The sequence below is a fragment of the Loxodonta africana genome, chromosome 7, assembly GCF_030014295.1.
Source record: "Loxodonta africana isolate mLoxAfr1 chromosome 7, mLoxAfr1.hap2, whole genome shotgun sequence".
Classification (NCBI taxonomy): domain Eukaryota; kingdom Metazoa; phylum Chordata; class Mammalia; order Proboscidea; family Elephantidae; genus Loxodonta; species Loxodonta africana.
Genome location: NC_087348.1, coordinates 113,102,412 through 113,114,617, shown reverse-complemented (window position 1 = coordinate 113,114,617; position 12,206 = coordinate 113,102,412). Strand labels below are relative to the sequence as shown.

The window sequence follows — 12,206 nt, the reverse complement described above, 5'->3', positions numbered from 1 at the left end:
AACCAAACCCAGTACCGTCAAGTCCATTCCGACTCATAGCGACCCCACAGGACAGAGTAGAACTGCCCCACAGAGTTTCCAAGGAGCACCTGGTGGATTCGAACTGCCAACCCCTTTGGTTCGCAGCTGTAGCACTTAACCACTACGCCACCAGGATTTCCTATAGAATCTCCCAGCCCCCTAAAAGGCTACAAAAGTACATTTCTTATTGTTCCTACTCCAAACACCTATTCTTCCTATCTGTATTTATCTTCAATTTATTTCCAAATGTTAGGTTCAGATTAAACTAGAAGTTAGAGAATAGAACATAACTACACCTGGTTTGGACTTGGGCAAAGGTCGTTTGAAGAGGTTAACTGTGCCAAGGTCACCTATGTCTGGAGCCTGTTTTTGAATTGAAACCTATGTGACAATACAAACAACATGGAAAAAAAAAAAAAAAAAGTCAGTGAATTAGCTTCTGAGCTATTAATAAGAAATTATTTTAAAAATACTTTGACAATTACCTTGATATATGCAGATCCCTCTAAATCACTAGGAATTTGGACATCAAGGGGACAGTAATCTTCTGGTATTTTCTTATCCAGATCAATATCTGTATTCTTTATTACTTCAAATGTACCATGATGGGGAAAGAGAGATCCTAACGGGGTATTAAAAGAAAAATAAAAAAGTTAACATTTTTATTTAACCTACATAAAAAAAAATTATATATTAATACTTCATAACCCCACTGCCGAACCATAAAGTGTGTGTGCGTATGAGAAAGATTTGGCAGAGATGGGGAGGGGTGGTAAGCAAAGGGAGGAAAGAAGGGGCGGAGTGTTATTTACTTTAAAAATAAAAACAAAAACACTCCTTAATCTAACGGCATCAGTATAATATGGACTCTATGGGCCACCCAAATTGTTTTACTTCAATGGCACTGTGATACAAAGGATCTACTACAAAATGCCTCCTCAGACTTAAAACTTGAAGATGTAGTACTTCTGGACCTTAGCCTCTGTAGAAAGGTTGCAGCTGAAGTGTTCTGAATTCACCAAGAGAAAGACAAAAGGACAACAGACACACCCTTTTTAACCAGTTCCTAGATTTTTATGTGTTTTTTTGTGTAGTTCAGTAAGTTTTGGGTTGTTGAATTATGTGACGAGTGTGTGGTTAAATACAATTGCCGTTTTATAACATGGAAAGGTTTTTAAGACCTTCCTGCAATTAAAAACAGAATGTAATTCAATTCTCTTATAATCATGAGTGACAATCCCACTGACAGAAACTAAGAAAAGTATTTTTATGTAATCTACAATGTTCACAGGCAGAAAGCGCCATTTTTACAGACCACCTATCAAAGTGTAAAAATGGCTTTACTACCTTGAATTCATTTTTGAAATAGGATTTTATTTCCAGAATTCAAAACTCCCTAATTTGACCTAACCACCTCAACTTACCTTCAGTTAATTTTAGGAAAAGGATAGCTTGCTCCAGCGAGTGATTCCTTTTTAGACCTCAACTGCAACATCTGAGAATTAGCTTCAAACCATTTTTACTTTCATTATCTCCTTCAACCCTTTACTATCTGCTAGGAAGGTACTGGAGCCCCGGTGGCACAGTCATTAAGAGCTCAGCTGCTAACCAAAGGATCGGCAGTTTGAATCCACCAGGCGCTCCTTGGAAACTCTATGGGGCAGTTCTACCCTATCCTATAGGGTCACTGTGCATCAGAATGGACTCGACAGCAATGGGTAGGAAGGTACTGCTATCCTCATTTTACAATTAAGAAGACAAAAGCTAAATGACAAAGGTACACAACAAATAAAGGGGCAGAGTGGTATTTAAATTCAGGTGTCCTAACTCCAAGGTAGAGTTCTTCTCTGCTATTGTTATCTCAACCATTATAGCCATGACTCCTTTCCTTATTCCTTGGAATTCAAAACTTTTACCCCATTGAGCTATGAACCTTATGAACTTTTAACTTACAGCTCTTCTGATTACCACTGAGCAACTTACAAGACACCGCCTTCATTATCTTGAAAAACCTATTATAGCTCAATGACAAAGGATTTATACCAAAAGATGTGAATTTGAGAGCATCAAACTTTGGTATAATCCAACTAAATACATATTGCTTACGTCAGTGTTGCAGCCTTGGTTGAATTGGGATAAGGAAGGCGAAGTGTTTTCACCATCCTCTCTCTTTACCTAGGACCTGAAAACAGCTTAGTAAGCTAAATGGAAGAAAAATAAGGAAAAACAGAAATTTTTTCTCCTTTTATTCTCAGGTTTAAAGGGTTACAGGTAAGGTCCTGATTGAGGAGTCTAGTTCTACCTCATTTCTGACTAAAATGGCAATTATGGTTCAGGGTGTGTTAGCACATAAACCCTGTCCTTAAACTTTCTGTTAAATTTACCTAAAAGGTTTTCAGATTGGATCTATAGTATTTATTATATCATTAAGGAGTCCTGGTGGTACAAATGGTTAAGCAGCTGGCTGCTGGCCAAAAAGTCAGTGACTCCGTGGTTCTGTGGGAGAAAGACCTGGCAATCTACCTTCAGAAAGATCACAGTGAAAAAATCCCATGGAGCAGTTCTACTGTCAGTGGGGTTGCTATGAGTTAAAAACAATTCAAAGGCACCTAACGACAACATTATAAGCTTAAATAAGAGTGGTTTTAGCTCCTTTAGGCTAATGTATAGAAATCAGAATATCCAAATGTAGTATTTGAGAAACAACAGAAGAAATATGCAGCATTCCAATCAATCTTGCATATACTTAGATGAAACACATAGTTTTACAATTATCTATACCTGCACTTCTGTAGCTCAGATCTCCAAGAATTTTATCTCCAACTTTTCTGAGTTTCCAGTGTTGCCTTAATCGCAAAAGCTCAGAGTTGAAGTCTCTTTGTAGCTTATTTTCTTGATTTTCAGTAACTGATTTAGTTAATCTTTCTGCCCCCTTTAATAGGATTTGCGCTGCTCCAGCAAGTGACTTCTTTTTAGATATCAGTTGTAATGTCTGAGGGTTCTACAAAAACAATCCAAAAGCGTGGCTCTGTATTATTTATAAATGACTTTTAAATCACACATTTTTTTTTTTCAATAAAAAAATACTAAAAAGAAAATTTAGAAATTAAAGAAAAGGAAAGAGAAGGTGGGGAGTACACATAACAATGTAGTGTTGTTTTTTAAATAACCCTAAAACTATTTCTCTGGTCAACTCACATAAAGACTAGAAGTCAGAACCTACCACTGCAGTCAACTGTGCCCAGTCTAGATTAGGCCACTTTTTCTGGTGTGTATACCCTTTGGTGACAGTCACTATACTTCCGCTTAAAGTCTATAATCCCTGCTTGAATGTAACCTACATGATGGTAGACTCTATAACAATGCCTGGCATATAATATTTGACACAAAGAATACATGAACGATCCAACCAGTACAGTCGTGAAATTATCTTTTATAATTGCAACTTACTGAAGTGCCTTGAGTACCCTGGTGGCATAGTGTGGTTAATTGCTACAGCTGCTAACCAAAAGGTCAGCAGTCTGAATCCACCAAGCACTCCTTGGAAACTCTATGGGGCTATAGGGTCACTATGAGTTGGGACTGACTCGACAGCAATGGTTTTTTTTTTTTTTTTTTAAAGGGAAGTGCCTTGAAATTAAGACTGAAAACATGTAGAATGAATATTAAATTGACTTCACTAAATGCTAATTTCTTAAAAAACTGCTTAAAGTTAAAACCTATATATTATATATACTTATATAAATATCTGCTACCACCACCAATTTGTGTATTTTATTAACCAGAACACATCTCTAAGTAGTCAGGTTTAACAAAATAAAGTTTCTGGCTATCTAAGAGAGAAAATCACATAAAATGTTTCATACAAACATCACAACAATCGTCTGGTCATATCAGGGACCCGCCATCATTAAATCGATTCTGACCCTTAGAGTAGAACTCCTGACAGAGGAGAACTGGCCCATAGGGTTTCCAAGGAGCGTATGGTTGATTCAAACTGCCAACCTTTGGTTAGCTGCTGAGCTCTTAACCACTGGGCCACCAGGGCTCCAATTCTAAGAAGCTTCTACGGATCTTAAGAACCCCCTGGAGACTCACTGGAAAACAGTGCACAATAATGGAAAAGGCACTGGACTATGAGTAAGGGGCTAGACTTCTAGTCTTGGCTCTCTAACAACAGGCTTTACTGCAACCTGAATATATCACAATCTCTCCAGGCCTTGGCTCCCTCTCCGTAAAATGAGGAAAGCAGACTTAATGACCTATAAGATGTCTTCCAGCACAATGTTTCTAGATTTTGAGATTATTAGAAATTATTATGCAAGTAATTAAATTCAGTTAGTTTTATGTGCAAATAGTTTTTTACATTCACTGTTTTTCTCCACGTCACTAACTTGGTCATGGCTGACACCATCATAAGAGCCTCCTAACTCAACTCCCTGACTTCAGACTCTTCATTCACCAAGGCACCCTTCTGTTTTCATCTTCCACTGTTCAAAAACTGAGTATGTTCTTCATCAAATGTCAACAATGCTACCCAGCTTTTAATGCCTTCTACAATTTGGTCTTTCCAACTTTTCTAACAAGATACTAAAAAAAAAGGTGGGGGTTAGAATTTAGATAATAAAAGGATGAAGGCCATCCTAGCCTTCCCACTTTCTAGCTATGTGATTTAGATCAGCTACTTACCTCTCTGAGCGCATTTTATCAACTGTGATGTGGTGGTTCAGTGCTATGGCTGCTAACCAAGAGGTCGGCAGTTCGAATGCACCAGGCACTCCTTGGCAACTCTATGGGGCAGTTCTACTCTTTCCTATAGGGTTGCTATGAGTCAGAATTGACTCGTCGGCAGTGGGTTTGGTTTTGGTACTTACCTCTCTGAGCACATCTTAACTGTGAAAATGAGGGTTGTTGAGAGGATTAAATTAGTTAATATATGAAAAGCTCTTAGAATAACACCTGGTACATAGCTACTCTATAAGCATTAGCTGCTGTTATTATCATTTTTACGCTCACAACCTACATGATCCCAGTTCATTTCGAGGGAGATACTGAGAGCTAGAGCAGTAGGAAGAACTCCATGGAGGGCATTCTCAAACCACGTCCTGAAAAATGGGTAAAATAATCATTCCTGTGTCCTCTCTCCTGCTGTTCCCCTGTCTAGAATAGTAGTAAAGTACTGAAACATTTCTTAAATTCTTATTATGTACCAAATGCTATTCTAAATGCATTTATCATCTCATTTGCTCAGAACAACCCTACAAAGTAAGATTTTTAAAAACCTAGTAATACCTCCAGATGAGGAAACCACGATGTAGAAATGTTAACTTGCCAACAAGTAGAGGAACTCCTTAACTACCTAAATTCCACCCAATTTTCAGGGCCTGGTTCAGGGCTGCCTCCGTGGAGGCTCTAAATATTATAATAATGATAACAGCTAATATTTATAGAGTAGCCATGTGTCAGACACAGAGCTACTAGTTTTTTATGTGATAACTACATTATCTCGTTTTATTTGTTCCACACTTACTGAGTGTCATGGATTGAACTGTGTCCCCACAAAAATATGTATCAACTTGGTTAGGCCATGATTCCCAGTAGTGTGTAGTTGTCTTCCATTTTGTGATTGTTATTTTATGTTGAGAGGATTAGGGTGGGATTGTAACACCATGCTAATTCGTGTCACCTCCCTGATCCAAGGTAAAGGGAGTTTCCCTGGGGTGTGGCCTGCACCACCTTGTCTCTAAGAGATAAAAGGAAAGGGAAGCAAGCAGGGAGTTGGGGACCTCATACCACCAAGAAAGCAGCACCAGAAGCACAGCATGTCCTTTGGACATGGGGTCTCTGCACCTAAGAAGCTCCTCGACCAGTGCAAGATTTAGGACAAGGACCTTTCTCCAGAGCCAACAGAGAAAGAAAGCCTTCCCCTGGAGCCAACATCCTGAATTTGGACTTGTAACCTACTGGACTGTGAGAAAATAAATTTCTCTTTGTTAAACCCATCCACTTGTGGTATTTCTGTTATAGCAGCACTAGATGACTAAGACACTGAGTATCTGCTATATACCAGGCACGGTGCTAGGCACTGGAATTACAGAGACAGATAAGACAGACATGTTTCCTGCCCTCTGGAGTTTACATTCTAGTGCTGACAACACATTTTGAAGCATTATAGAGAGGAAAACAGAGTTAGAAAGAGAAAATAACTTGCTCAGTACCACACAACTAGTGAGGGGCAGAGGCAGGATTTGAATCCAGCTCCATCTGGCTCCAAAGTCATTTTTTTTTTTTTTACCATCACACTCTTGTTTAATATATTACAGACCAAGGGCCAGGTTGTAAAAACTTGTTACAATTTGGGGACTTTTAAAGTATTCCATTATTAATGAAACTTAACTTTTCCAAGGGCCACAGGTATATAATAAATGCTACCTAACACACAAGAGGAGATACAGTTTTAAGCTTTTGTTTTAGGCCATTTAGTCTCTAAAGCTACCAGTCAGAATCGAGGGCACCTAACAACAACAGTCTTTAAAGTTTCATCTAGTCTTCATTTTGCAAGAAAAGAGTACAGTAAGCACACAGCCTACAAAGTGGTCCTGGGACTTAATAAAACGGCACCATTCTTCGATTAAGGCCCACTGATGTTCTTATACCTGTTTTGGAGGAAGTGCATCCTGAGAAACAGGGTCAAGTGTCATGAACTTTTTATCCCTTACGATGCTGAGAACGTCATAGAGGACGCACATCTCTGTCAGGGCGCTCCTCAGATTGTTCCTCACTGAGTCCCAAGGCCAAAGGGAAGGCTGAAATTTTACCAACCCTGAAAAAAGAAATATACAAGTATTAACTACACTGAAAAGAAGACAGAAAGCTCATTTGCAGGCTTCAAAGTATTAAAAAGAGAAATAATGAATTTTATTTCAAACTGATCCCTCTTCTTTTATTCTGTTCCCTTCATTCTTTCTTGAATCTTTGTTAACATTTACGTTAGCATTCCTGCAATGGCAAAACAAATGCGATATCCAATTTCCGCAGGTTAAATATATCAGTGCAACACTTAAGCAGGAGCTCAAAAACTTTTAAAATTTATGCAAGCCTTTTAATGACCTTCCCTCCCCCTCCTCAGCTTTTAAAACATGAATAAGTAATTGTAAAGAATTTCCAAAATACAGAAAAATACAAAAACAAAAATTACCTATAATGTCATCATTCAGATATTAACCACTATTAATGTTATCTTTCAATCCTTTTTTTCAAATTAATTTTTTAATGAAATATACAAAAACATGCTCAGTGTGAGAAAAGTTCAAACAATGCAGAATTATAGAGTAAAAAGTCAGAGTCCTCTCCCTCCCCTCTCTTGAGAACTAACCTCTTTTAATAGTCAGGGTGTACCCTTTCAAATGTTTTTCTCTGCATTTACATACAGGTTGTTGTTGTTGTTACCTGCTATCAAGTGGGGCCCCCAACTCATGGACACCCCATGCACAACAGAATAAAATGTTGCCCAGTCCTGAGCCATCCTCATGATCAGTTGGGGATCTGACCACTGGGATTCATAAGGTTTTCACTGGCCGATTTGCAGAAGTAGAACGCTCATAGTCCACCTAAGTCTGGAAGCTCTGCTGAAACCTGTTCAGCATCATACCAAAAAAATACCCCACTGCCATCGAGTTGATTCCGACTCATAGCGACCCTATAGGACAGAGTAGAACTGCCCCATAGAGTTTCCAAGGAGCACCTGGCAGATCTGAACTGCCGACCTTTTGGTTAGCAGCCGTAGCACTTAACCACTACGCCACCAGGGTTTACTTCAGCATCATAAAAAAAAGCAACCCATAATTCTTCACAGATAGGTGGTGGCTTCGCATGAGGTGCACTGGCCAGAAATGAACTTGGGTCTCCGGCATGCCAGGTGAGAATCCTACCCCTGAATCACCAACGTCCCCATTTGTATACATATGCTCCCATTTTTCTGTCATTTGTTTCCTCCCTCCCCCCACTTAATAACATGTCCTAGAGACACTTTCACATAAGCACATATAGATTTACTTCATTTTTTTTTTAACACCGATACCATGACCTAGCCAGGAGGCCCAACCCAAGTGCCCCGGAGAAACAACTCAACAGCACCTAACAATAACAACATGACATTCTGGAGCATGAATGTACAATAAGTTTAACCATTCCCATTTAATGGACATGGAGATTGCTTCCATCAGTGTTACAGTAAACATCCTGACCGCATTAAATTCTTAACCATGGTATTAGTGGGTCAAATGATATGCACATTTTAAACATGCTGTATATACCAAAAACAAAACCCACTGCCGTCGAGTCGATTCCAACTCATAGCGACCCTATAGAACAGAGTAGAACTGCGCTATAGAGTTTCCAAGGAGCGCCTGACGGATTCAAACTGCCAGACTCTTGGTTAGCAGCCGTAGCACTCAACCACTACGCCACCAGGGTTTCCACATATCTGTATATATTGAACTGCTAAATCGTCTTCTAAAAAAGCTCTGAAGGAGCCCTGGTGGCGCACTGGTTAAGTGCTTGGCTGTTAACCAAAAGATTGGCGGTTCAAATCCATTAGCCACTCTATGGGAGAAAGATGTGACATTCTGCTTCCACAAAGATTTATGGAATTCACATTCCTAACTCTGGGTATTAACAGTCTTGTAAATCTCTACTAATCTTACACATGAAAATAGTATCTTACCGATGCTTTAATTTGCATTAGTGAGATTGAGCATATTTTTTTATATTTATTGGCATATGAAGTCTATCCTTTTTAACCTGTTAATATCCTTGGCCTATTTTTTCATTGATTTGTCATTTTCCTTCCAGTTTGAAGGAACTCTTTGAGTATTAGGGATATTAACCAATTGTGCTGACGTCAGATGGATCCTGGCAGAAAGCAGAAAATACCAGAAAGATGTTTACCTGTGTTTTACTGACTATGCAAAGGCATTCAACTGTGTGGATCATAACAAATTATGGATAACATTGGAAAGAATGGGAATTCCAGAACACTTAATTGTGCTCCTGAGGAACCTGGGCGTAGATTAAGAAGCACTTGTTTGGACAGAACATGGGGAGATTGCATGATTTAATGTCAGGAAAGGTGTGACTCAGGGTTGTATCCTTTCACCATACTTATTCAATTTGTATGCTGAGCAAATAACGTGAGGAGCTGGACTATGTGAAGACCATGCATGGCATCAGGATTGGAGGAAGACTCATTAACAACCTATGTTATGCAGATGACACAACCTTGCTTGCTGAAAGTGAGGAGGACTTGAAGCACTTACTGATGAAGATCAAAGACTACAGCCTTCAGTGTGGATTACACCTAAACATAAAAAAAAAATAAAGAAAGAAAGAAAACAAAAATCCTCACAGCTGGACCAATATGCAACATCATGGTAAATGGAGAAAAGACTGAAGTTGGACTTCATTTTACTTGGATTCACGATCAACACCCATGGAAGCGGCAGTCAAGAAGTCAAAGAATGCATTGCACTGGGCCAATCTGCTGCAAAAAACCTCTTTAAAGTGTTAAAAAGCAAAGATGTCACCTTGAGGACTAAAGTGCGCCTGACCCAAGCTATGGTGTTTTCAATCGCCTCATATGCATGCGAAAGCTGGACAACGAATAAGGAAGTCAGAAAAAGAATTGATACCTTTGAATTATGGTGTTAGTAAAGAATACTGAATATACCATGGACTGCCAAAAGAACGAACAAATCTGTCTTGGAAGAAGTACAACCAGGATGCTCCTTAGAGGCAAGGGTAGTGAGACTTCAGCTCATGTACTTTGGGCATGTTATCAGGAGGGATTAGTCCCTGGAGAAGGACATCATGCTTGGTAAAGCAGAGGGCCAGCGAAAAAGAGAAAGCCCCTCAAGGAGATGGATTGACACACTGGCTGCAACAATGGGTTCAAGCCTAACAACTATCACGAGGATGGCGCAGGACAGGGCAGTGTTTCCTTCTGTTGTACGCAAGGTCCGTACGAGCCGGAACCAACTGGACTCAAAGGCACCTAACGACAACAACCAGTTGTGTATCATATGTGTTGCAAATACTCTTCCTACTCTGTCAGTTATCTTTTTGCTTTGTTTATGCTATTTTTTCCTTTATTCTTTTTTAATTTTACATAATTAATGTATTTATTTTTTCCTTTATAACTTGTTTCCTACCTTGCTTAAGGTCTGTCCTGCTCCCTGAATTATACAATTATTCTTTTAATATTTCTTCCAATATTTTTACCTTCTTCATTTGGCGCTTCACTCTTTGTGGAATCAATTTCCATGTGAGATATGAGGTAGTATCTACTTTTTTTTTCCCCAAATGGACCCAACTGTCATAACACCATTGGCTTGACATCTTTAAACTTCCATTTACACAGGGTCTGTTAAATAACTAAATCAAGAATTTTGATTTTTTTTTCCCCTGAAAATGAGATCCAAAACCACTCATACTGTTTCTACAATTCTACAATAGCCCCCTAGCTAGCCTCCCTCTTCCAGTTTTATTTTCTCTGTAATCCATTTACTGCATGGCATCCAAAGTAATCTTTTTAAAACAAATTCATCTCTGTCTCTACTCCAAAGCCTCCAAAAGCTTTCCATTGTCCTTGTAACAGCCAAAAGCATATCCTGGCCCACAAGGCTTTCATGATCTAGTCCCTGCCTATCCTTTAAACCTCACCTAGTACTCCAGTCAACACAACTAGTCAAGCCAGAGCAGCGCTATTACCTTATGAGCTCAGACATAACCTGTGCCACATTACAACAGTTTTATAAGACACAGTGAAACCTGTGAAAGCCGGAACTCAAAAGGCCTGCCTTGTTTTCCGCCTTTGGCAGGGTGCAGTCTTAACATTTTTCTATTACTATTAGTGGAAAATATTTGCCTTTTCCTTCTGTGACAGGTTTCCGCCTTACAGCTTCCAGCTTCCGTGGGTTCTACTGTATTTATTTAAACGCTCCCACTCAAGAAGACCTAGTGTCCTAAATTATCCCGCTGTAAAATAGCGATGATGATGAGCACAAGAATTCTTCCTCACGGGTGTTAACTTTCAAACTGCTCCCACGCACAGCGTCGCGCCCAGTAGGGGAGAGGCAGAGTGACATTACCGAGCGAGTACTAGGACCCCGAGACCCTGCTCGGCGGAGACACAGTCTCACCTTCCTCCTCGTCCTGGTCCGCGCTGGACCCGGCGCCCGCCCAGTCTTGCGCGTCGCCCTCGGCGCCCGCCGCCTCCTCCTCCTCGGAGCCGGAACCCTGACTGAAATCGATTCGCTGGGCCAGACGCGCCAGGTTCTGCGACATGGACAGCGGCTGCAGATAGGTCTCAGTGCCATCCAGGCCCACCTCCTGGACCTGCTTTTCGCAGGCCGACTCGATGCTGATCCGCACAGCGCGAACCCCAGACATGCTGGCGGCGGCGTGCAGCGAAAGGAGTCCCGCGCGAGGTAAAAACCGCGGTGGAGTCAGAGGCGCCTACGCCAGGAGCCGGGAACCAGGAACCTGGGGGCCTGGGAGCAGAAACTCAGCTGTCGGGCCGGAAACAAAGCGGAGGGCCAGGGACTCTCCCAGCATGCACTGCAGCCCTCGGCTAGCAGTCTTGGGAGCGCCACTGGGCGGGCGTGGGCTGCTCCGGGCGCGCGCGGCGGGAGAATCCTATTGGAGATCGGGAAAAACTTCCTGGGGTCATGGCGAAAGGCGTTTCGGGGTCTTCATCGGTGGGACTGGTTGCTGACAGGATTTTTCTTCTTCATAAGACTTTTAGAAGTGTTTTTAAACTTTGTGTTGCTTACATCACTGAACAGCAACAAAATATTAATGGAGTAGCTGGTGCCCTTCTCTGGTAGTCTGGCCATGCACATTCGTGTACAAGTTTTTGTGTCAATGTAAGTTAATTTTCCAAGGTAAGTAAATATCTAGGAGTGGGACTGCTGGGTCATATGGTAAATGTTTAAGTTTTTAAGAAACTGCTGAACAGTTTTCATGAGTGGCTGTTCCATTTTGCATTACCACCGGCAATGTATGAGAAAGCGAAGTGTTCCATATAATCCCCAGTACTGGGTGTTGGCAGTCTTTTTTTTAAGTTTATTGTAATTTTAATTTACATCTCTCTAAAAAAAAAAAAATTTTTTTTTTTTTTTTTTAAT

General features: G+C 40.5%; 1 protein-coding gene across 4 annotated transcripts in view; it reads right to left on the bottom strand.

Annotated features, from left to right (window-relative positions):
• The window catches only part of MED17 (mediator complex subunit 17), a 33,017-nt gene extending 21,392 nt beyond the window's left edge, over positions 1-11,625 (bottom strand). For 2 of the 4 annotated variants that reach the window (XM_064288824.1, XM_023554718.2), the window contains exons 1-5: positions 11,220-11,624; positions 6,678-6,844; positions 2,803-3,022; positions 507-643; positions 318-402 (exon numbers count right to left, since the gene is read on the bottom strand). In XM_064288824.1, coding sequence (XP_064144894.1) covers positions 318-402; positions 507-643; positions 2,803-3,022; positions 6,678-6,844; positions 11,220-11,469 — 859 coding nt within the window. In that variant the 5' untranslated portion in view covers positions 11,470-11,624. Of the gene's footprint in view, positions 1-317; positions 403-506; positions 644-2,802; positions 3,023-6,677; positions 6,845-11,219 lie in introns of all 4 variants that reach the window. The other 2 variants (XM_003415587.4, XM_010595391.3) reach the window with 2 other exon arrangements.
• Positions 11,626-12,206: the final 581 nt, after the last annotated feature.